Raw genomic sequence first — 25,294 nt, 5'->3', positions numbered from 1 at the left:
CAGAGAGGCAGTCAGTGTCCACCAGAAGGAGTATTTTGAAGATCAGCCCAATTGAGGTTCTCATTTTAGTGCAGTTGTTTATGATTCTGTCCCACAGTTTAGTATCCTCTATAATCTCAGCACTAATGATTAGAAAGACAATTCAACAGGTGAAAAACAAAGCCTGGAGTAACAATAGTGCTAGCATTGAAACTGCGAGTTAATCATTCAGCATCATCAATGTGTACAACCCCAGACTCCCAAAACATACTCTCCTCCTAGAAACATAGAAAATAGGTGCAGGAGTAGGCCATTCGGCCCTTCAAGCCTGCATCGCCATTCAATATGATCATGGCTGATCATCCAACTCAGTATCCTGTACCTACCTTCTCTCCATACCCCCTGATCCCTTTAGCCCCAAGGGCCACATCTAACTCCCTCTTAAATATAGCCAATGAACTGGCCTCAACTACCTTCTGTGGCAGAGAATTCCAGAGATTCACCACTCACTGTGTGAAAAATGTTTTCCTCATCTCAGTCCTAAAAGATTTCCCCCTTATCCTTAAACTGTGTTAAACTCCTTAACCCTTGTTCTGGACTTCCCCAACATCGGGAATAATCTTCCTGCATCTAGCCTGTCCAACCCCTTAAAATTTTTGTAAGTTTCTATAAGATCCCCCCTCAATCTTAGCGAGTACAAGCTGAGTCTATCCAGTCTTTCTTCATATGAAAGTCCTGACATCCCAGGAATCAGTCTGGTGAACCTTCTCTGTACTCCCTCTATGGCAAGAATGTCTTTCCTCAGATTAGGAGACCAAAACTGTATGCAATACTCCAGGTGTGGTCTCACCAAGACCCTGTACAACTGCAGTAGAAACCTCCCTGCTCCTATACTCAAATCCTTTTGCTATGAATGCTAACATACCATTGGCTTTCTTCACTGCCTGCTGCACCTGCATGCCTACTTTCAATGACTGGTGTACCATGACACCCAGGTCTCGTTGCATCTCCCCTTTTCCTAATTGGCCACCATTCAGATAATAGTCTACTCACTGACTCATTGGACATAAATGAGCCAATTGGAGAATGAGCACTTGGTAAGAAACCAAGCTCCTTTAACCTCTCATTGAGATCATATGGAGGCCATGTTTAAACACTTGAAGGGATATACAATATCTCAAGCTTCCAGTCTCCTGTCCATTGAAGTACCAACATTCTGCACAGGATTCCTGAGTCACCTTTGGACTTACAAATCTGGACAAGAAGTCATACTTTTCCCTGACTGCGAAGAATGGTTAAGGCAGTCAATTGAGAAGGCTGCTTTGTCTTGCAAGGTTTCAAGCAAGCTGGGTGTTGGAGTTTCAATCCTAACTTGTAAATCACAGAAAGGCCTTTGGAAGTCATGAGGCGTACTGTCTTCTAACGGTTCATTAACATTGAATCTATTGTATGGAATAGAGACACATCTGTGTACAGGATGAACCTCAAGAAACACTTAGTCCAGGGGTGGGGAACCTGCGGCCTTCTAGGCCATTAAGTGGGGTCTTTTGAATTAGTCCAAATTTTGTGGAACAAATCCTTTTAATTTTTATTAATATGTTTTTGTTCGTCTTTTATTATTTTTATTTTAATCTTAAAATGAACGTATTTAAAATACCAAAGAGTAAAAGACGATTCAACAAAATAATCCTCGCCGACTGACGGCCACAATTAAAACATTAGTAAGTCATGAGGGCTATTTTAACACCTGTTATGCTCATGATTTAGTTCCAATGTGACTTTAGAATGTACATTAATCTCCCTGCCTGACTGGCGCCACCACCGCCTGAGGCTGAGAACATTTCACCCAGTTAACGAAGGTCATTGATGAGCAGGAGGATTCATGCAAATCATTTGAAGAATACGCAGCTGTTATAGACATATTAATTAAAGAATACAATGAAAGGTTCACTGACTTTGAGAATCATGACATCACACTCAAATTAGCATTTCAACCTCACCTAGTTGATGTCTCCAAGGCTCCTAAAGAATTACAGATGGAATTGATTGAGCTCTCAGAAGATAACATTTTAAAGTCCTTATTTGACGCTAAGAAAGATCCGATTGAAATATGGAAAAATGCAATAGAATACCCACGTCTTTGACACCATGCACAAAAAATGCTTTCTTGCTTTTCAACCATTTATTGCTGTGAATCTACATTCTCCCATCTAACCCAAATCAAGACACCCTTAAGGTCACAAATGATGGACACCCATCTAAAAGATCAGCTGAAACTGCGTACCTCCACGTTGCAACCAAATATTCAAATTCTTTCCCACAAAAAGCAGTCACAACAAAGTCATTTAAAGGTTAGTTAACTTAGAATTAACAAAATGTTTTCATTTTCTTGAAGTACATAGTAGTTAGATTTTTACAAAATAATGTACATTTTGAAGTACCTGTATATCTAATTGAAGTTTCTTGGATGCGGCCTTATTAGATTACAACTAACTTAATGCGGCATTCCAACATGAAAAGGTTCCCCACCTCTGATTTAGACAACTTAGCCAAAGGAAAGTACACAACAAAGCTGGAGAAACTCAGCGTGTGCAGCAGCATCTATGGAGCGAAGGAAATAGGCAACGTTTCGGGCCGAAACCCTTCTTAAGTAGCTGGGCATTTCAATAATAGAATGGAAAATGGGTGATCGAAGAAAAAACTGAAAAATGCTTGAAATACACTGTTAGTCATGCAGCCTCTGGAGTAAGAAATATTATTAATATTTCAGTTTAATTGTCGCGTGTATTTTAATCCATACCTGTGCTGTGCCCTTAATCTTAAGTCGAGCTATGTGCACAGTCTGATTAATTTTAAAGTCATCGTTATTGTATATCGTTCCATTCGGGTCATACACAAATACATCAGGAGTCTGTGCCTCCCAGGTAACCACAAAGGTTGTGTCATTGCCAATAGACTTATCGATAATGACAGTACCATTCAACCAAGTGTTCTTGTCAATGTTTATTCCTGCATTTTCAAGCTGCGACCAAACAAACAGAATTATTATTTTACCATAAAACAATCGTTAAATTAAAAGAATAAGAGGAATTGAGTTCTCGAAAGGTAAGTTCCCACCTAAATCATTTGATAAACTTCAAAAATTGTGGCTGTGCTGCAGACAAGACTGGTAAAATAACAGAAAGAATATGCTTGGATTTGCTGTGATAATTTTCAAATGTCAGTTGGTATATTAAACTACATAAACACTTTAAATAGTAAAAACAAAATGCTGGAAATACTTAGCAGGGCAGGCAGCATCCGTGGCGAGAAAGAAACTGTCCACGGTTCAGGCCCTGCTAATAATTTCCAGCATCTTCTGCCTTTCGTTTCAGATTTTCAGCAGTCTGCAAATTTTTTATTTTTGTAAACAATATTATTAAAAAAATTAACAGCATGCCATTAACATTTTAAATAATGAAATCTCAACACAACACAAGTATTCGCAGATGCTGCCTGCGCCATGACTCTTTGTTTCAATCCTGGCATGTGATTAGCTTGGGTCATGGGGTTTGCTGCAGGTACGTGAGTTTGGGGTTGGATGGGCAGGTGGCTATAACAGTCATTGAGTAGGTCAGGGACTCCAGGAGCAGCTGAGATGGAAGCCAGAAACTCCAGGAGTTGCAGAAATGCAAGCATAAGAGTCTGGAAATGTGGGCAGTTGAACTATCCAGCCTATTGCAGTAATTTCTGCAAGATGGCAACTTAGGCTGGGCCTTCCTGAAAGGTAATCAAACCTGGATTGTCTGTTGGCTGCTGTCACCATTTTCAGATACTAATCCCGTGAAAGAATCAATTAATCCACTTGTGTTCAGGTTATCAGTTGCTGCAAACTGTAAGCCTCCTACAGAAATAAAATGATAAATATTATGTCAACTCGGTGTCACCAAATGTTATCTTAACTCATGAGATAAATTTCAACTCAGATGATATACCTGACCTACACCAATTAAGAAGTTATCAAACAATCATCGTGTATTACAACCAGATCTGTCCAACTGAGACGGAAACAGTTGAAAACTTTAACCCTGATATAAAATTGGTCTGTTCAGTGGGAACAATGTGAAGAGGAGGGAAATGTTGGATCTAAAATGACAAATGATTGCTTGAACCTGCCCATTAGGGCAGATCCATCATTCGGTGGGATGATTTGTATCGTAACGCTGTATCCTTAATATCTTCAATCCTGACGTATGGGGCCATCTGCATTAAGTTTGCACATTCTTCCTGTGACGGCATGGGCTCTTCCACATACAGTGAGTTCCCAGGCATACAGATTGGCAGTTAGCCACTGTAAATTGCTCCCAAGTATGTGGGTGAGTGGTAAAATCTTGGAGGGATCCAATAGAATGTGGGGAAATTATTGTGGGAATGGGATTGCTCTATGAACCAGAATTGACTTGATAAGCCAAAATGGCTGTCTACGTTATTTGGAAATATTAACTCTGAACTGTCCTATGGAAGGGTTGAGCAAGCAATTCAGTTCAGGATATGGGCGGGCAATAAATGTGGGTCTCATTCACCTTACAAATTAATTATTTTTTTTTAAAGAAAATTATGACTTTTGGAGAAAATGTTTTACTCAGAGCAGGGTTCAAATGTGAAATAATAGAAGGATTAGAGTTAGCTGGTAAAGATGCATTTAAGAGGAAGCCAGTAAAACAACTGAGGGAGAAAACGTATTGATGGCATAAACTTGATGGGTTGAAAATTCCCTTTCAGCGCTTTATATGTTGTAATTTAAAGCTGCTAATTTTTGTTAGTTGATTAATCCTTTCATTATACCTTCACAAACATGTGTTTGATATGGCGTGCATAATTGAATCACAGAAGCATGTCAACTTCCTCCTAATGACGGCAAAAAAGGGACAGGATCAGGAAGAAAATAAGTACAAAAGTTCCACCAATTCAAGCTTTTGGATGAACTCCAAATTCAATGCTTTCACTTGAAGTTCTTTTGTTTGCTGTTCACATTATGCAGGATAATTTAATATAATACCAGCATAACAAACGTGAAGGGGAATCCCATAGAACAAACATGTATAACGTTAGCATTTCCTGGCAGGTAATTGCAATAGATTCCATGCCACAATTTCCAACAAATCTCCCTCTTGTGGAACCCTCCAAATTTAAAAGTCAGTTATAATTATGTGGAAAAGCTCCAGGAATAGATCCAATACTAGCAGACGTTTTCAAAGAAGGGGGCCCATTTTTGAATGAGAAACTGACAGTTACTTCAGGTTCTATGGAACAAGCAAAACACCTCCGGACTTCAACAACACCTCAATTAATCACCTGTAGGAAAGGAGAGCTGTCAAGATTACAATAATTACAGAAGAATCTATTCTTGACTGCTGGTAAACCCCAAGCTGGAGGCCTGCTAAACAAACGTACCAATCACCTTGAGGGAAGTCTATATCCAGAAAGTCAATGTGATTTCTATGAAGGGAGTGGAAAAGTAATCATGATCTTCAGAGCAATACATTTCCAAGAGAAATGCAAAGAACAAAATTATAGCTTGTTCCCCATGTTTGTTGATCTCACGAAAGCTATTGTGACTCTATTGTTTTACACTATTGTTCGTTGAATGCAAGATCATGTTAAATAAGGTTCTCTGAAAAGTTCAACATAATTGACAACATCATGATGGTATGATGACCAGAGTAATAGATGATGGAGACCCTCTACCAGTTACCAATGATGTTTAGTAGGATGTTCTCCATGTAACTGTCTGATGCCTACCCTGATAAAGAGGATAGAATCAAACGTAGATGCAGGACTGATGATGCTCCTTTTAACCCAAGGAGACACCGAGTAAAATCCAAAGTATGAGAAACCACCTCAAGGAATATTGTGTTTGCTGATGACTATGCATTCAATGCAAGCTCAGAAGCTGAGGAAGGATATGCTGGCATTGGACAGGGTCCAGGGGAGGTTTATGAGAATGATGCCGAGGATAATTTGGTTAACATATGAAGAATGTTTGGTGGCTCTGGGCCTGCATTCACTGGAGTTTAGAAAGATGTGGATGGATCTTATTGAAACCTACCGGACAATGAAAGGCCTAGATAGAGTGGACATGGAAAGGTTATTTCCAATAATTGGATAGTCTAGAACCAGAGGGCACAGCCTCTGAATAAAAGGATGTACATTTAGAACAGAGATGAGGAGGAATTTCTTTGGCCAGAGGGTGGTGATTCTGTGGAATTCATTGCTTACAGACAGCTGTGTAGGCCAAGGCATGGACTCTTTTTAAAGCGGAGATAGATAGGTTATTGATTAGTAAAGGCGTCATAAACATGTTTGTTTATGAAAGAACTGCAGATGCTGGAAAATCGAAGGTAGACAAAAATGCTGGAGAAACTCAGCGGATGAGGCAGCATCTATGGAGTAAAGGAAATAGACAACGTTTCGGGTCGAGACACTTCTTCATCTGACCATTCACAAACATGTTTGTGAATGGTTAGATGCGTTAGTAGTGGACAAGATTGCTATTCATGGCAGCATTCTCTCAAGTTTGGTCAACAGGCAACTCTGCTTTTGGTAGACAAGTAAAATGTGGAACGAAAAGTAATCATCCTAAAGCCAAAGCTGAAAGTGTACAGTGTTATATCAGACTGATCTTTCTCTATGCTTGCGAGATATGGACAGTGTACAGCAGATGTACACTGGAACCACTTCCCCGTGCCCTGTCTATACAGGATACATCAACTCAATTGGAGAAACAGATTCCAGCCATACAGATACTGTCCTATCACTTACACGTTGTTGCATGAATCGCAGATCAGAAGAACAGGACATGCCAAGAGTTTTTGTTTTTCTGGCGAAAGAGGGTGTTAGTGATGATGAGGTTGTGTTGAGCACATTTGCTGAGAAGCAGAGCTCCATTGTAGTTGATGTTCCCTGTGCCTTCCTTTCCTATGGTATCCTTCCAGAGTTGTTGGTCTTATCCTCCCTGGGGATTCTAGACAGTGTCTCATCCAAGCAGGTGTAGAAGGTCTCTTTTACTTCCTCCTCAGAGTCTAAAGTAGGGGCATAAGCACTTACAACTGTTGCCATCTGGTTGTTGGTAAGCACCAGACGGATGGTCATGAGACGCTCACTGATTCCCACAGGAAGTTCAGAGATGTGGCTGATGTGCTGGTTCCTGATGGCAAACCCAACACCATGGATCCTGGGCTTATCAGCAGCTTTTCTTTTCCAGAAGAAAGTTTAGCCACCCTTCTCCTCCTTCAGTTGTCCTTCGTCTTATGTCAATCCGGCATCTTCTCAGTTCTCTTGCAATGGTCGTGGTTCTCCTCTCTGGCCTGCTACTGGTTGCACTATCCATCAATGTGTGCACATTCCATGCTCCAGTTCATATTCATATTTCTGTGTTTCTGACCGTGTGTGGTGATACCTCTGGACGCAGTAATCCAGTCTGTAAGTTTGAGGCAGGCTATTTTTAGGGCATCTTTTCTAGTCCTTTCCCCAAGTGGGATGAGCAGAGTGGATACTAAAGAGGAATGCTCAGTGATGGGTGCAGCTGCCAAGGGGCTCTTATGCCTCGTTCCACGAGTCCAGCGACTGAATCTAGCACTCACCGCCTGATGTGCCAGCTCATGATTAGGGGCTTCCAGATCTCACAACCCTGCCCCCGTTGGCACTTGCTGGTCACCGTAGGACTTAATACAGGATGCTAGGGTGGATTCCTTATGTGGAGGATGCTTGTGCGTGACTTTGTTTAACGTGGGGAGACTGGTGCACAGACAGCCACTGCACGATCCTTGACAGATCTGGGTCAGGATCCAGTGGCATGGAGTCCAAGACGACCGGAGACCCTTTTCTGCTGCAGCCTTCATCCGCTTTCCCAGCCGTTGTGACGAGTCACTAAAGTCAGCCATTAACCGTTCCACCGTTGAGGTCTTGGTTGGATTGCTCTTTGTCAGAGACCTCCCCCCCGACCTTACCGCCATGGGTGTCCTACCAGGAGCATAGCTCCAGACGGCATCACTCTCAGGATCTCAGGACCACACAATCCACGGAGAAGAAACATGTCAAGTCAAGAGAAAGCCTGATGACACAATACTGATGCAGTTAGTTTATGGAAAGCTGATTGAGGACAAACGGTGGATATAAAAAGAGTTTCAAAGACACTTAGAACATCCCTGAAGAGTTTCAATAATGACACAACCATTGGCAATAATGATCAGAGGACCGTCCTGTTTGGAGTACCCGTATAAAAAGGACTGCTCGCTCAAATGAGGAAGCTCATTTGCTCAGGAAGCTCAGGGAGGAAATCTTAAAAATCACGAACCACTGATACTACATTATCCCTACTGTCAGTTGTGTAAAAGAAACTATTGAGCCCAGGTTGGTCTGATCAGCCATCTCTGTACCCAGTACGAACCTGTAGACCTGGATGTCATGATCTTCCTCGAGAAGGAGTGATGAACAACATAAATTTGTGTGATATGATTATCAATTAATTCAGAGGGACGCTAACTAACTTCTTATTTTTGTTAAATTGGTCAGATCAGGAGAAAAGTCCAGCCACATACAGATTTAAGATGGACTTCATATTTACTGCTTCCACCTGAAGTTCTTTTGTCTGTTGTTTACGCTATGTTGGCTAATTTAATATAAATCTGTTAATACCAGTGTAACAAAGGTGAAGGGGAATCCCGTAGAACAAGCAAATGAAATGTTTGTATGTTTGGTTTCCCAGTGGAAAATTGCAATGTCTTTCAATACCAGTTACCTGTCATAGCTGAGAGCTCTTCTAATTCTTTAGCTGCGGTTGGCCCTAACGCAATAGTGTGGATTACAGATCCACTTTCTTCTACTTCTTGGAAGCAACTGCTTATTTGTTGATCTATTCCATCTGTCAGTAAAATGATTTCATCCCCCTTCGTAGCATTGTCATCTCCACGAAGTACCTGCAACAATGATTCATCAACATGGGGGAAAATGTAGCAATTAAAATTAAGAGAATTGGCCAAATTTTATCGATTACCTCAAAGCCAGACCGAATTCCTGCACAAATGCTTGTTCCTCCATAAGCTCTTGCCAGTAACAGCTTTACAAGTTCCTCTCTTGTGATATCACTAACAATCATTTTTAAATGCGTTTGAATGCTCGCAGAGTAGTTGAAAGTGATAATTCCAGCTTGTATGTTTGGTTTCCCAGTGGAAAATTGCAATGTCTTTCAATACCAGTTACCTGTCATAGCTGAGAGCTCTTCTAATTCTTTAGCTGCGGTTGGCCCTAACGTAATAGTGTGGATTACAGACAATGCATTTCGTTGTCTCTGTACTGTACACTGACAATGACAATTAAAATTGAATCTGAATCTGAATCTTGTGATCCTGTCTCAGCAATCTGCTGCAAGAATATCTCGGCTGCTTGTCGGAGCCTGTCAATGCGATTCCGCTGTGTATCAAAAAAAGCACAATTTTCTTAAACTTTGTATTTAAACAAAAAAGATTGTGTAAAATGTATTAAATAATTTCTGTAAATGTTGGTTAACCAAGAGGCTTGTTTTGGTCTAGATGGTATCAAGTTTCTACTTTATCAGAATACCTAGCCCCCGACATTCATTTTAGGACTCACAATAGGGTTTCATCACAGAAATTAATATCAATGACCTTACCGATGACATGCTTCCTGAGACGTCAAGAACTAAGCAAAGCACGCGGTTTTTGGCTTGTAGAAGTGTGAAATTTGGTTTAACTGAACCATTGTGGGGTGAAGAAATGTTTTGAACATCTTCCGACTTGCTGATCACGTCCCAAGTGCTCTTATAATTGCACATTTTGTTCTGCATGTTTGGTGCTTCAGGATTGTGAGTGGTGTTATCACAGAATTTATCCACCTGGATATTTGTACAAAGGATACCAGGGTTAAAGTGGCTAGAGCAATAGATAAAACATCTCTGGTTAAAAACGCTGAATAAGGTCTCATTAAATATAATAGAATTCTTAGTGAGAATTGAGTGTAAGACCTTCAAGGCTGGTGGAGTGTTTTTCTACAGATAAACGCAGCGATATTTGTTAGTGCTACCCATGAATGTTTAAACTAATGTGGCAGTGGAGTGGGGACACGTCAGCAGGTGGAGCGATTGAGCAAAAGTTGAGGTTCAGTCAGGTAAGTTTAATAGCAAAAACGGGCAGGTACAGGTTAATAAATATGATGGGACTGACTATCTGAAATGTCTGATGTACAGAGGGAACTTGGGTCTAAATCCATAGCTTCCTGAAAGCAAGTGGTAAAGAAGGCCTATGATGTGCTTGCGTTCATTGGTCTGTGCATTGATTATAAAAATGTAGGAATTTAATTGCAGTTTTACAGGACTAGAACAAATGTAAGAACAAATATATTGGGACATTGCAGGCAGCTGCACGACTTATAGGGTTGTCATAGTAGGGGATTTTAACTTTCTGAATATAGACGGGGACTGCCATAGTATCAAGAGCTAAGACCGGGTTGAAATTGTCAAATGTGTTCAGGAAAATTTCTTTAGCCATGATGTAGAGGGCACTGCAAAGCTTGACCTAGTCTTAGGAAATTGGGAAGGGCAAGTGACTAAAGTGTTGGGGAGCGAGCCTTTGGGGCCAACTTTGATGGTAATAGACACAAACTTGCAAAAAATGATTGGGGGAGGTTGTTTGCAGGCAAAAGGATGTCCAGAAAGTAGGATGCTTTTTTAGGTGTGTAATGGTGAGAATTCAAAGCATGCATGTTCCTGTAAAAGTAAAGGGCAAAAGCAGGAGGGAGTAAGGAAGTCTGGATGATGTAATAAAGCTGAATGAAATTGTCTCAGATACAATAACATTTAAAACCTATTGAAGTTGAAGTTCATTACTTTAAAAATATATATATTTGACTGGATATCATGCAAACAAAAATGTTTCTCTGTACCTCGTATATGTGACAATAATAAACTAAACTAAAGTAGATGGGAAGAAGAAAATGTAAGTTACACCCGTTAAAACGAATAACTTTAAAATGTATAGAAAAAATCCAGTAAAATGTATAGAAAAATAGACTGATCTCCCTCTTTGCCTCCTCGTCTGCAGGCCACAAACCCCCATACACAATACACACACAATACACAATACAATTTATTTGTCACTTGAACCTCATAGAGGCTCAAATGAAATGTTGTTTCTAAAGACCCAAGACACAACACAATTTACACAGACATCCATCACAGCGCATCTCCTCCTCGCTGTGATGGAAGGCAAAAAATTATCCCTCCCCTGCACTCCCCATTCCCCTCCCGATGTCAGAGTCAAAGCCCCCGGCAGGCTTTGTCAGAGTCAAAGCCCCCGGCGGGCTTTGTCAGAGTCAAAGTCCCCCAGTGGGACTTCAAATCTCACACCAGGTCTGAACCTGGTACTGGATATGAGAATAACACCCCAGTATGATATTGTGAGATCCAACCAAGACTGAGCTTCACCATTGGAACGAAAACCGACAAGAGTCGGCCTCTCGAATCAGTAAGTCCCCAGACTCTCACCGCATTCACTTAAGTCCTAATGAGTAAGTGTGGCTGATCCATTTGGAGCCGGCATCAACAGCGAATGCAATATGGGCAAATAACTAGAAAACTAGCTTCTCGTGGCTCTACTTACATTCGGTAATCCCTGTAAATACATAATTGAAGATGATGACATCTGATTTTTCTCAGGGAAAAACTGACATTCCTTGTTAGGTAATCCTGTGCTTTTATCAATGGTACACAAGGAACACAAACTGCCATTACATTCAGCAGTCATTCCCCTTATGCTGAGAGAACATCTGAAAGTCAAAATAATAATTAGAAAACTGCACATGCTTATATTTATACACTTGACAATTCAATCAGAAACGACTTGGAGTGGATAATTCATGGGTCTTCTCATTACTAGCCAATTCTTTCATTGTAGCCCATTGATTGGACTTCCCAGCCCACACACAACACCCTTCAAAGATTAATGGGGATGACTTTCAGTACTTTAATTGGCAGTTGCTGCTAACAATCCTTCCCGTCTTTCATATTCGAAACCCACAATCAAGCCATTGGCTTAATTTTGGCATATTTGGCATAACTCCATGGCTTAATTTTGGCAATACATCTACTGCAGCAGATAGCAGTAAGCCACTAAACTGAGCTCCTGACTGCCCTTTCAGTCTGTTTTCTTGCACAAAAAAAACATTGCACAGCTTAGAAGAAAAATAATGACCACTCAGAACTCCAGGCCATAAAGTGCTGGAGTAATTCAGTAGGTCAGACAGCATCTCTGTAGAACATGGATAGATGACGTTTTGGGTTGGGATCCTTCTTCAAACTCTTTGTGGTGGGGAAGGGGGATGGGCAAGAAAGCTGGAAGAGAGGTGGGAGAGGACAAAGTGATAGGTGGATATAGGTGATGGGGTTTGGTTGGCAGATGGTTGAATGACCCAAATTGTTATCAATCCAGAGATGTTGCCAGACTCGCTGAGTTACTCCAGCACTTAGTGTTTATTTTTTGTAAAAATCAGTAGGTTTTTGTATATTCAAGAAAAAGGGGGAGTTGTCCTTCACTCCTGGCCAACGGTTTTAAGTGCTTCATCCAGCATAACTTAAAACCGATGTAAAGTTCAATATCAAATTGTTGTTTGTGAGAGCAAGCTTTATGCAGTATTGGTTGCCATATTCCTTAAAACAGCCCGTAAAAAGTATACCATTGGCTCTAAAGAATTTTAGGACATATCTAGATTAGGAAAGTTATTACAGAAATGCAAGTTCTTCCCTTTACATTCTTGACTAGAGATTCTTACGACCTAAGAAAATCATACCTTGTTGCTTCAGAAGTTCTATTGCTGGATTTGTAAAATGGAATCAGATCATTATGTTCATTAAATACACCCCAGCGAAAACGAGCCCATTCATGAACCAATACTCTACCTACAAAAGTAAGATGTTTATTTTAATAGCGAACTTATTGCTTTCATGTTCTTAAGATATGAGGTGTACAATTATTTCTGCAGGTTTAGCTATTGACATAATTCCCTTGCAAGGGCAAAATACTCTCAATGGGATGAAGTTCTTTTTCTGCGATTATAAAATTAATTAGAGTTGTTTGGTCTGAATCAACAAATGTGAGCTGTGTTCATGATATGCAGTAATATAGGTAAATGACCAAGCAGCCACTTTCACCACACCTCTTTCTTACTGACAGGTGTACCGTGAGTCCAAGATAGCCTATGCTATTTTCAATTAGATGCTTATTTCAATTGGAAATCCTCACATTTCCTTATAATTATGCAGTCGTGGTTTGAATTGAAAACGTGTCAGATTTAACGGCAGTGGCAACTCTGGGTACTTGTATGTAGCCAGACTCATTCTGGAAACAATCACGCAAGCTGAATGTCCATAGGTCACATTTCCTTTCATTTTCTGAGATTTTGCATTTTAGAATTCCCCTTTAGAACAAAGGAACAATAGACCCATTAGTCTGACCGCTGGAACACTTGGGGAAATTTGAATGTATTAGCTGGCAGCAACGTTGTTTATGATGGCTAATGAATTTTTCTGAGGAAGTAACTAATTAACAACAACATTTTAATATAAAAATGTTCCAAGGAGTTTTATGTAAGCATTTTCAAAATGAATGAAAGCTTCCATAGCGCAGATGGGAAAAGGACTGGTTACAGAGGAAGCTAAGAAATGCCTTAAGGAGGAGATGTTGAGGGTGACAGAAGGAAAATACAAAACTATGAACTTTTTTGTGGCACTTTATGGACAATCTACTGAAACATCAAAAATCCACCAAGTCTCTCTTACTTATTTGGCCAATTATAGTATTCAAAAAGCTCCAGCAAATTTAATTCTAGGATTCCCCTTTAATCAATCCATGTTGACTCTGTCCAGTCTTATTATTTTCTAAATGCCGTGTTAACATTTCTTAATTATTTTCTAAACTGCTGATAGTAAGCTATTTATCCTTGCAATCTTCCACGAATTTTGCTCTGCCTCTATTCTGTTTAATTCCCCTACTTTTTCCTATTTGAATGAACCTTCAACCAGTCACTTATTATTACTTATTATTATTAATGCATTACATATTATCTCATGATCCACAATTTCCTCCTGACGTTATTGTGCACTTTCTGAGAATCCAAATTGTTTCCCTTGAGCTATTCCATCCTCAAAGATAACACAAACATGTTGGTTTTGGCTTATTTTGTGAATTTCTTACCACCTTGCTGCCAAATACTCAAAAATTGATTAAAGCGTTTCTCTACTGTTGACATCAAGATAGAAACATAGAAATTAGGTGCAGGAGTAGGCCATTCGGCCCTTCGAGCCTGCACCGCCATTTAATATGATCATGGCTGATCATCCAACTCAGTATCCCATACCTGCCTTCTCTCCATGCCCTCTGATCCCCTTGGCCACAAGGGCCACATCTAACTCCCTCTTAAATATAGCCAATGAACTGGCCTCAACTACCCTCTGTGGCAGAGAGTTCCAGAGATTCACCACTCTCTGTGTGAAAAAAGTTCTCCTCATCTCGGTTTTAAAGGATTTCCCCCTTATCCTTAAGCTGTGACCCCTTGTCCTGGACTTCCCCAACATCGGGAACAATCTTCCTGCATCTAGCTTGTCCAACCCCTTAAGAATTTTGTAAATTTCTGTAAGATCCCCTCTCAATCTCCTAAATTCTAGAGAGTATAAACCAAGTCTATCCAGTCTTTCTTCATAAGACAGTCCTGACATCCCAGGAATCAGTCTGGTGAACCTTCTCTGCACTCCCTCTATGGCAATAATGTCCTTCCTCAGATTTGGAGACCAAAACTGCACGCAATACTCCAGGTGTGGTCTCACCAAGACCCTGTACAACTGCAGTAGAACCTCCCTGCTCCTATACTCAAATCCTCTTGCTATGAAAGCCAACATACCATTCGCTTTCTTTACTGCCTGCTGCACCTGCATGCCTACCTTCAATGACTGGTGTACCATGACACCCAGGTCTCGCTACATCTCCCCCTTTCCCAATCGGCCACCATTTAGATAATAATCTGCTTTCCCGTTTTTGCCACCAAAATGGATAACCTCACATTTATTCCAAACATTATACTGTCATGCTGCCTAGCAACATTTGCCCCCCACTCATCCCAAGCCTCAATCCTCAAGTCACCTAGCTGCAGGTGTCTCCTAGCATCCATTTTTTCCTGCGCACACCGCCAAACACCCTGACCCACCCCCAGTACTACTGTAGTGTCATCCCCGCAAACTTGGAGAGTTATTACCTTTAAATCTTAGTCCCCTACCTGGTCCCTCATCCTTACCGGGTCATGCAGTAAGCTCCGCATATGGTTGTGTAAACTCTACGCCTGGCTGCGAGGGTCCAGCGCGGCCCGCAGCCGGAGTACTCCCCGATGTCGGGACGCAGCGCTTGCGGGGTACCGGGTCGCCCCAAGCTAGTCACGTTGCCTGCCAGTTTGTGAAAAGGACCCGTTTAAACTCTACTACTCCCTTTGCATTTTCCTGTCTTTGCCAGACCAGCTACCTACCTTCTCTATCCGGAAACATCAATACTTTGGATAAACCCCCAATGCGGCCTTGTGCTTTAAGTTTGTTCTCTATCCACATCAATACTGAACCCCCAATGCCATGTGCTTTAAGTTTGTAGATGATTTCCTTTGGTTTCCTATTTTCTCCAGCCCTCTTTAGAATAGCAGGTTCATGTCTATTACCATTCAAATAATTAAAGGTATTTTAGAATGTGTGGAACACTCCCACACTCTTTACACCCATCGCTTTATGAAACATGGTGGGACAGTCAACCCCCAACTTTCAGTTGGGATTTTCAATGGGCTTTAGCTCAGTAATCATATCATTAAAGCGTGAAGAGCTGAATAGCCTACACTTGTTCCTATGGTGCATGATTTATACAGCCGTGAATACACATGCTGCAGCAGTGCAAACTTTTTCAAATTAATTTACCTTTTGGACCATAAACCGAGGTAATTTTTTCGTTTAGAATGAACTTTGGGGTGAAATGAATGTACCGACCCATCTCGCCACATCCGCCATATTGCAGGGTGTATGGTGCATCTCCATGTTTAAGGTATGATTCAGCAATGATCACATCAGCCTATGAAAGAAAATTGAATGTTTTCCATATGAAAATCATTGCACACAAAAAAAAGCACTGCCAAGAGCAGAATTGTAGATGTGCTAGGTCTGAGAACTTTGTACAAAAATGCCAACATTTTCAGAAATGTCTGCCTTGTTCCTCTTTCCATTCATCGTTGCTCTGATTCACTTCTCCCCTAACATTCCATCTCTCAATATTTATGGATCTTAGAACTCTCTCAAATACCATTGGACATTCTACTTCTTTTTCATTACCCTCGAGTATTCCCCTTGTTACTCCGATGTCAAAATTCCACAGATTCTCTCTCAGTGCTCTGTTAAAGGACCAACTTCCAGCTAACACCACAAGATCTGGATAATGATATTGGTGCAATCAGGGACATCTGGTCGAGCGAAGGGCAGGTCTGGTAACTGAATGTTCTCGAGAATAAAGTTTCAGTCGTGTCAGAAGCCTCTGTTGCATTGCTGATCGTGGAAGCAACTTTGCAATACTCAGTGGATTCTTGTAGGGATCAGCCAATTAAATGATACTGGTAGAATTTTGGAATAAGAAAGGGACAGTCATTTACATTATACTTAGATTAGAGGAGGAGCTATACTGTAGCCTCCCGTGGCAGTCAATAGGACATAAAAAAGGTATGTAGACAAATTTTAGAATGGTGTAAAAGCAATAGGGTTACAGCAGCAGGAGATTTTGAAAATATTGACTTGGATTAACAGGATTAATGATTTTGCTGGGGATTAGATAGGAAGGAGTTGATAAAATGCATTCAAGATGGATTTTTGAAGCAGTATATTGAGATCTCTACTATGGTGGGGACTGTACTTTATTTTATCTGAGGGACAGAGGTCAAAAAAAATGTCTGGAGAAACCCTTTGGGAACAGCGACCATACAATGCTCTGTAAATTTCAAGATGGCAGTGGAAAATGATTAAGCAGGTCATCAACTTAGGGCCCTAAGCAGATTTTCATGGTATAAGACAGGACCTGGACGAGATAAACTGGGAGTAGCTACTCAGGGGAAAACAATATCTGACAAATGGAAGGTATTTAAGAGCAAGCTAACGAGAGTTCAGACCCAGATGTTATTGAAGATTTGATCAGGGAAAAGAAAGAAGCATATGTCAGGCAGAGTTATCGAATTAGTTCTTGAAATCCATAGAGGATATAGGAAAAAGCATAAGTAAGAAATTCGACGCCAAAAGGGGCCTGACGTATCCTCAACATGGAGGATTGAGGAGAATCCTAAAGGAGAATGTGGTAGAAGCAAGAGAGTATCCAAGGAAGGAATAACTCCCGTCAAGGATCAGAGGGGATCATATGTATGGAGCCAGTGGATATAAGTGTGATAAGAAGTGAGTACTTCTCAACAGTTTTCACCAGGAAGAAAGATCTGAAGGCTGGAGAGTTGAGGTGTTTGGTACATTGATATTCTGGAGCTCTGTACCAGGAAGGAGGAAGTATTAGAAGTATTGGAGCTCAATGGGTGGTAGAAAAATCCCCAGGGCCGATGGCATTTATTCCAGGATGCTAAGACAGGAAATTGCTGGCACTCTGACAGAGATTTTTGTATCGCAGATCAGGTACCGTAAGATTGGAGGACAATTGGATTGGATTGTCCCCTTATTTTAAAAGGGTAGAAAGGATAAATCTGGAAACTACAGGCCAGTTAATCTTACTTCAGTGGTAGGGAAGTTGTTGGACAAAGTTTTGCGGAATAGGATTAATTTTTATTTGGAAAGACGGATTGATTAGGGAGGGGGGGGGGGGGGGGGGTGGGGTTATGTGCTTGAGAGATCATGTCTTGTGAATCTGATTGAGCTTTTTGAGGAAGTAAATTGGAAAATTTATGAACGCAGAATGGTAGTAGTAATTAACATGGACTTTAGTAAGGGTTTTGTCAAGATTTCACATGCTAGGTCGTCCAGAAGGTTAAGTCACAAAGAATCATTTTATCATTATAATGTTATATTATAATGTTATATTATAATGTTATTATAATATCATTATATCATATTGTAATTATATAATATAATAATGAGTTATATCATTAGTTACAGATTTTAGTGAAAACATCCATCTACTACTGCACTTACCCAGACAGTTATGGATCCATTTTGTTAGAGCAGTGGTGGATGGGTGGTGTAATTAATGATACACCGCAGGGATCAGTGCTGGGACATTTGTTGTTTATTACGTATATAAATTACTTGGATGAGAATGTAGTTGTTATTATTTGTAAGTTTGCAGATGACACAATAATTGGTAAGCCATAAATAGCGAGGTTATCTGCAGATCATCGATCAGCTGAAATGTTGGCCAAAGGTGTAGTAGATAGGTGTGATGTCAAATTCTGGTAGGACATATTAAGTAAATAGCAGAGATATTAGGAGTGTTAATGTACTGAGAAACTTTGGCATGCAAACCCATAGCTCTCTGAAAGTAACAGCACATGAGGATAGCGTGGTGTGACGGCCACTTGTTATGCGTCTTCCTAGGTATTGAGTGTGAAAGCTGGGACATAGTGTTTCAGTTACATGTTGCATGTAACAATGGTCAGACCCACTGGGTGGTGCCAGCAATGGCTATCTCGCCAACAATCTGTCTGTCCCTTTCTTTGTTGTTTTTTTAGTATGTATTAAATGCATGTTCTTAATGTTCTTTAGCTTGTTTTATGTGGGGGGCGGGGGAGGGGTTGGGGGAAACTTTTTTTAATCTCTAACCTTGACGGAGATGCGATTTATTTCCATATCGTATATAAATCCACTCTGCGGCCTAATATCGAGGAGTGGAGGCCTTTACTGGAGACCGACTTCGGGAGCTCCAGCCGCAGGAACCTGCGGACTTAACATCGCGGCACTCGCAGTCTCTGATTAGAGACCGACTTCGGGAGCTCCAAGCCACAGGAGCTTCGATCACCCCGATGCAGGAGCTTTGATCACCACGATGAGGGAGCTACAATCGCTCCGACGTGGGGGCTTCGGTCGCCCCGTCATGGGGGCTTCAACCGCCAGCTGCGGGATCTTCAATTGCCCCGACTGCGGATGGTTCGACTGCCCCAACAGCGGGAGAAAAATGAGGGAAGAAGATTAGACTTTATTGCCTTCCATCACAGTGGGGAACGTGGGGAATCCGCTGTGGTGGATGTTTATGTTAACTTTTATGTATTTGTGTGTCTTGTTGCTATTTTTCAGTATGGCTTCATGGTAATTCGCATATAAGACTGTACCTTAGTTGGTACACGTGACAATATAAGACCTTTGAAACATTTGAAACCTTTAGTGTGTACTGTTCTGGTCACCACACTACAGGTCAGATGCAGTAGCTATAAAGAGAGGTGCACAAGAGATTTACCAGGATGTAACCTAGAATGGAGGGTTGTAGTTAGGTGATTAAATAGCCTGGGTTTATTCTTATTGGAACATAGGAAGCTCAGAGAAACCTGACAAAAGTTTATAAAATTGTGAGGGACATGGATAGTCAGAATTTTTATCTCAAAAGTCTAGGAGAGAAGTAGGGGAGTCTTACAATTGAGAGGGGAGAAATTTAAAAGACATCTGAATGGTGATGAATATCTAGGACAAGCTTCCAGAGGAGATGGTAGGAGACAGATACAATTGTGCCATTGAAAAGACACTTGGACATGTGCTTGGATAGAAAAAGCATAAAGGGATATGGATTGAATACAGGCAAATTGGATTAGCGTTGATAATCATTACAATCGGCATGGACGAGGAGCGCCAAAAGGGCCTGTTTCTGTGCTGTACAACTCTATGACTAAGATCTTGCTTTCACAGTATTGTATCCAATACACCACAATTTCAAAGCTGCTAGACACAAAATTCCTCCACTTGCCCGGCACCCCGCTTTTCATAATATGCACACATCTTTCAAACTTATCGACACTGTTCTCAAAACCAATTAAGTTCTAGATTTCCACCAATACTGATATTCGCAGTTTGCTGTCACTTGGCCCCAGCCCCCTTGTTCTGTCAAGCCCTGCACAGGTCACTACTAAAACATAGGAATCATATCTTAATATCCATTTCCAAATGCTAACAAGCCACAGGCCACCATGACATTCCTGACAGATGCCCGAATAACCTAATGCCATCAAAGAGCTGGAACCCAATTACAGTTTCTGAATTCCTCAGTCCAGTTGGCAAAAGCTTGTGTGCACCAGGCTTTCAGACAGGTAAGAGTAAAATAAAAGAACAGATATAATTGAAGTGAGTGAGTTACTATTTCAAGGAAGATACAACAGGGTTGTGCAACTCAGCTTCCAAAGCACTAATATTATACAGTCATACTGTGTAAGCACGGATCCTTTGGCTCACTGAGTTTGCACTGACCATCAAACTCCATTTATTATAATTTTACATTAATCCCATTCATTGCCAGGTATAAGTTCCATCATTTATTGTCAGTGGAGCAATTCGTAGGTGAGAGAGACTGTTAACCGATAGAGTGATTGTACTTATAAGAAAATCATTGGAAACTGCTGTTTTGCCAGGTCTATCCTTAGAGTTACCTTGCTCCATCACTGAGACTTTGGCACATATAACCCATATCTGTGTGAAGAGGACACAAAGTTCAGGATTTACTCTTTCCATCATCAACCAAAACCAGAATATTATACAGTCATACTGTGTAAGCACGGATCCTTTGGCTCACTGAGTTTGCACTGACCATCAAACTCCATTTGTGAATTCACCTTACATTCTTCCTGTCATTGCCAGGTATTTTAGGATAGGTTTGTCAGTGGGAGCTATCAATAATAGTTTGATTCTTTCACCCCTATTGTTCTTACCTTCTCGTATGATTCATGAGTTCGACTTTGAACCAGGCTCGAATTCAGTGCCCAGGAAGCAGGCAGCAGGATTTTTACATCTGAGAAGTAAAGTTGATATTTCGTCGCTTGGTGGAGGTAGTTCGAGGCTTCAGTCACCATTTCCTGCAAAACAAACAGAATTAAAAGGTAATTCCTGGCTTTTAATCACCTGGAGAGAGGGAAAAAGAACATAAAATTACGCTTTTAATTCTCACCAAATCCGATAGTAACACACAATATAAATAACATCTAATGAACAAAAACAATGGAAATAGATTATTTCAAACATCATCTCACCTGAATGCTTTCAATAAGCTTGTCGTTATATTGGACACTGGGATTTATTGCAAATACAATGTCTTGGTATCCATTATTGACCAGTGTAACCCTGGAACATTTTATAACGCAAATAGACAGGAGATAGCAGAACACCAAACTTGGTACTTGCATGGTTGTAGCACTGAAGTATTTTCTGCTTGAGCAAACTTCCCGCAACGCGAGTAATAGATCTGGCAGTTCCACCTACTTCTCAAGATGAATTGAAAAGGATTAGAGGAGGAGGTTGCACTATTACTAGAGGAAATAATAGGTGACATTGGACTAGAAGTTCCAACAGATTTCAAATAAGAGTTTGACAATAATTTTTTATGAAAAGAGATGCTCTGGAAAGAAAATTATCAATAACCAGGTAGCCATGAGCCCCGACAAATTTCAACACCCACAGCTCGCCATTTAGAGTAATAAAGTGCTGGCTTGTTTGCCATTCAGAGCCCAATTTAATTGCAGGCATTGATTTTTACCCCTAGAGGTCCAAACGAAATGCCGTTTCTGTAGCCATACATTACACACAAATAGACCCAGACACAACATAATTACAATTTTACATAATTCCTGGCTTTTAATCACCTGGAAGGCCAAAAAAACTTATCTTACACTGCACTCTCCCCCCCCCCGATAGTCAGAGTCAAAGTCAATAACATCGGCTGGCGAAAACGATTGGTCCCGCGGCCATTTGAAGCCACTCACGGGTGGTGCTTTCACATAAGCTTCTTGATGTTGGAGCCCCCGGTGTGCGCTCGCAAGTACCCGCGGCCATTCCAGCCGCGCAGGGCGGTGTAGTGAGGCCCCGCTCCAGTAGCTCTTCGACCCCGCAACTCGGGCGGGAGAATTCTCCGTTGCAGGAGCCCCGAAAAGCGGTCTCTCTCCAGGGAGCCGCGGGCTCCCGGCGCCGCTGTCCGCAGACCCGCAGCAGCAGCCTCCGACTCACAGCGGTACTTGCAGCAGCAGCAGCAGCGGTTGTAGCACCGCTCCGGTCTCGGCCAGCTCTGCGACGGCAACGGTGAGTCGGCACCTGAGCAACGCTTCCTCCTGTTGGAGGCCGTTCCTCGTTGCGGCCTCAACGACAACGGAAAACCCGAGAGAAAAAGGTTGTCTCCAATGCTGGGAGAGATTTAAAAGTTTCCCCCCCCCCCCCACCCCCCCCCACCCCCATAAGAGTTTACCCACACACACACCCCAATGCTCTGGAAACAAAAACTACATAAAAACACAGCCATGAGAAAATACGAAAATTTCAACACCACAGACTGCCAGGCCGCTGCTGGCCAGAGCCGCCGCCTGCCATATAGCAACTGATGGGACCCTGACCATGATTTCAATCTTTTGCACAAATCAGTTTCTCCCAGACTTGAGATATTTGTAGATCTTTCCCTAACATGCAATCTAACTGGGAGAATGACCAAAGGACCTACAGGGCAGGAGAAGATGCTGGAATTGGGAAGTGGAAAAAGAAGACACTCAGCAGATGACTCTTTCCATGAAGGATTTTCGAGAAGCAATTCTCCCAACTGATAGCAAAGGAACAATGCATGAGGCAAAATATCACATTGAAATCTGTCAGCTGCTCTATGATAGTTCTTATCTCAGAATACTTTATGTATGATTGTTAATGTTGCTGAGGCTATCATTTGGATAAATGTGGATAAATGTGAGGTTATCCATTTTGGTGGCAAAAACGGGAAAGCAGACTATTATCTAAAGGGTGGCCGATTGGGAAAGGGGGAGATGCAGCAAGACCTGGGTGTCATGGTACACCAGTCATTGAAGGTAGGCATGCAGGTGCAGCAGGCAGTAAAGAAAGCAAATGGTATGTTGGCTTTCATAGCAAGAGGATTTGAGTATCGGAGCAGGGAGGTTCTACTGCAGTTGTACAGGGTCTTAGTGAGACCACACCTGGAGTATTGCGTGCAGTTTTGGTCTCCAAATATGAGGAAGGACATTATTGCCATAGAGGGAGTGCAGAGAAGGTTCACCAGACTGATTCCTGGGATGTCAGGACTGTCCTATGAAGAAAGACTGGATAGACTTGGTTTATACTCTCTAGAATTTAGGAGATTGAGAGGGGATCTTATAGAAACGTACAAAATTCTTAAGGGGTTGGACAGGCTAGATGCAGGAAGATTGTTCCCGATGTTGGGGAAGTCCAGGACAAGGGGTCACAGCTTAAGGATAAGGGGGAAATCCTTTAAAACCAAGATGAGGAGAACTTTTTTCACACAGAGAGTGGTGAATCTCTGGAACTCTCTGCCGCAGAGGGTAGTTGAGGCCAGTTCATTGGCTATATTTAAGAGAGAGTTAGATGTGGCCCTTGTGGCCAAGGGGATCGGAGGGTATGGAGAGAAGGCAGGTACGGGATACTGAGTTGGATGATCAGCCATGATCATATTGAATGGCGGTGCAAGCTCGAAGGGCCGAATGGCCTACTCCTGCACCTAATTTCGATGTTTCTATTTGGGTTATCAAATCAAATCAAATGAAAGGAAATCAAATGTTACCTGGGATGTCGGGACTTTCATATGAAGAAAGACTGGATAGAGTCGGCTTGTACTCGGTAGAATTTAGAAGATTGAGGGGGGATCTTATAGAAACTTACAACATTCTTAAGGGGTTGGACAGGCTAGATGCAGGAAGATTGTTCCCGATGTTGGGGAAGTCCAGAACAAGGGGTCACAGTTTAAGGATAAGGGGGAAGTCTTTTAGGACCGAGATGAGAAAAACATTTTTCACAGAGAGTGGTGAATCTGTGGAATTCTCTGCCATAGAAGGTAGTTGAGGCCAGTTCATTGGCTATTTTTAAGAAGGAGTTAGATGTGGCCTTTGTGGCTAAAGGGATCAGGGGGTATGGAGAGAAGGCAGGTATAGGATACTGAGTTGGATGATCAGCCATGATCATATTGAATGGCAGTGCACCTATTTTCTATGACTATGTTTCTATGTTAGAATTTATGTTTGTGAGCAGTGGGACCATTGGTCCTGGTATTATTTATTCCTACACCCAAATATCCCAAGCAACTTTGATTTTGGTCAAAGTGCATGGTAAACTACAGTTCGATGCATATGACAGTAAACTCAACTTGACTTAACTTGACATGTCTAGACAGTTAACTTCTAATTAGAAACCCTTCACGCTGCCTTGGCAAGGCCAGCAGCATAATTAAGGACGTCGCATCCTGGCCGCTACCTCTTCTCCTCTTTCCGATCAGGCAAAAGATATAGAAGTGTGGAAACGCACATCTTCAGATTCAGGGATAGTTTCTTCCCAGCTGTTATCAGGCAACTGACTCATCCTATCACAACCAGAGAGCAGTGCTGACCTACTATCTATCTCCTTGGTGACCCTCTGACTATCCTTGATCAGACTTTGCTGGCTTTACCTCGCACTAAACGTTATTCCATTATCATGCATCTATACACTGTGAACGGTTCGATTCTAATCATGTACTGTCTTTCAGCTGACCGGATAGTAAACTTGACAATGAACTAAACTAAACTGAACTGAACTGAAAAGATTGCAAAATCCTGATGGGGAAGAAAGTTTGTCAGCATTTAACGTATGCACAAGAAGCACCGTAAACATTGTGTGTAGGAAAGAACTGCAGGTGCTGGTTTAATTCGAAGATAGACACAAAATGCTGGAGTAACTCAGCGGGACAGGCAACATCTCTGGAGAGAAGGAATGGACGACGTTTCGGGTCGAGACCCTTCTTCAGACAAGAAGGGTCTCGACCCGAAGCGTCACCCATTCCTGCTCCCCAGAGATGCTACCTGTCCCGTTGAGTTACTCCAGCATTTTGTGTCTACCACAAACAATGTGATTGATTGCAGATAACCTCAGCACTCTCTCAGTATTACATAAAATGCAAACCCAGATGACTGTTTCCAACACTTGACATTATGGTCAGGCTCTTTAGCCCATTGAGGCTGCACCAAACATCAACGCTTGTTTCACACTAGCCCTACGAAAATCCTATTTATTTTTTTCTCCCAACATTCTCTT

General features: G+C 41.6%; 1 protein-coding gene across 1 annotated transcript in view; it reads right to left on the bottom strand.

The window, feature by feature from the left end:
• Positions 1-21,527, bottom strand: part of LOC129715170 (calcium-activated chloride channel regulator 1-like) — a 39,040-nt gene extending 17,513 nt beyond the window's left edge. The window contains exons 1-11 of the mRNA XM_055665039.1: positions 21,256-21,527; positions 20,938-21,081; positions 15,974-16,124; positions 12,828-12,928; positions 11,634-11,849; positions 9,650-9,871; positions 9,362-9,429; positions 9,014-9,170; positions 8,759-8,936; positions 3,756-3,862; positions 2,780-3,001 (exon numbers count right to left, since the gene is read on the bottom strand). Coding sequence (XP_055521014.1) covers positions 2,780-3,001; positions 3,756-3,862; positions 8,759-8,936; positions 9,014-9,170; positions 9,362-9,429; positions 9,650-9,871; positions 11,634-11,849; positions 12,828-12,928; positions 15,974-16,124; positions 20,938-21,081; positions 21,256-21,408 — 1,719 coding nt within the window. The 5' untranslated portion in view covers positions 21,409-21,527. The remainder of the gene's footprint in view (positions 1-2,779; positions 3,002-3,755; positions 3,863-8,758; positions 8,937-9,013; positions 9,171-9,361; positions 9,430-9,649; positions 9,872-11,633; positions 11,850-12,827; positions 12,929-15,973; positions 16,125-20,937; positions 21,082-21,255) is intronic.
• Positions 21,528-25,294: the final 3,767 nt, after the last annotated feature.

Source organism: Leucoraja erinacea, unplaced genomic scaffold (genome assembly GCF_028641065.1).
Source record: "Leucoraja erinacea ecotype New England unplaced genomic scaffold, Leri_hhj_1 Leri_104S, whole genome shotgun sequence".
Classification (NCBI taxonomy): domain Eukaryota; kingdom Metazoa; phylum Chordata; class Chondrichthyes; order Rajiformes; family Rajidae; genus Leucoraja; species Leucoraja erinaceus.
This window is presented reverse-complemented; position numbering and strand designations above follow the sequence as displayed.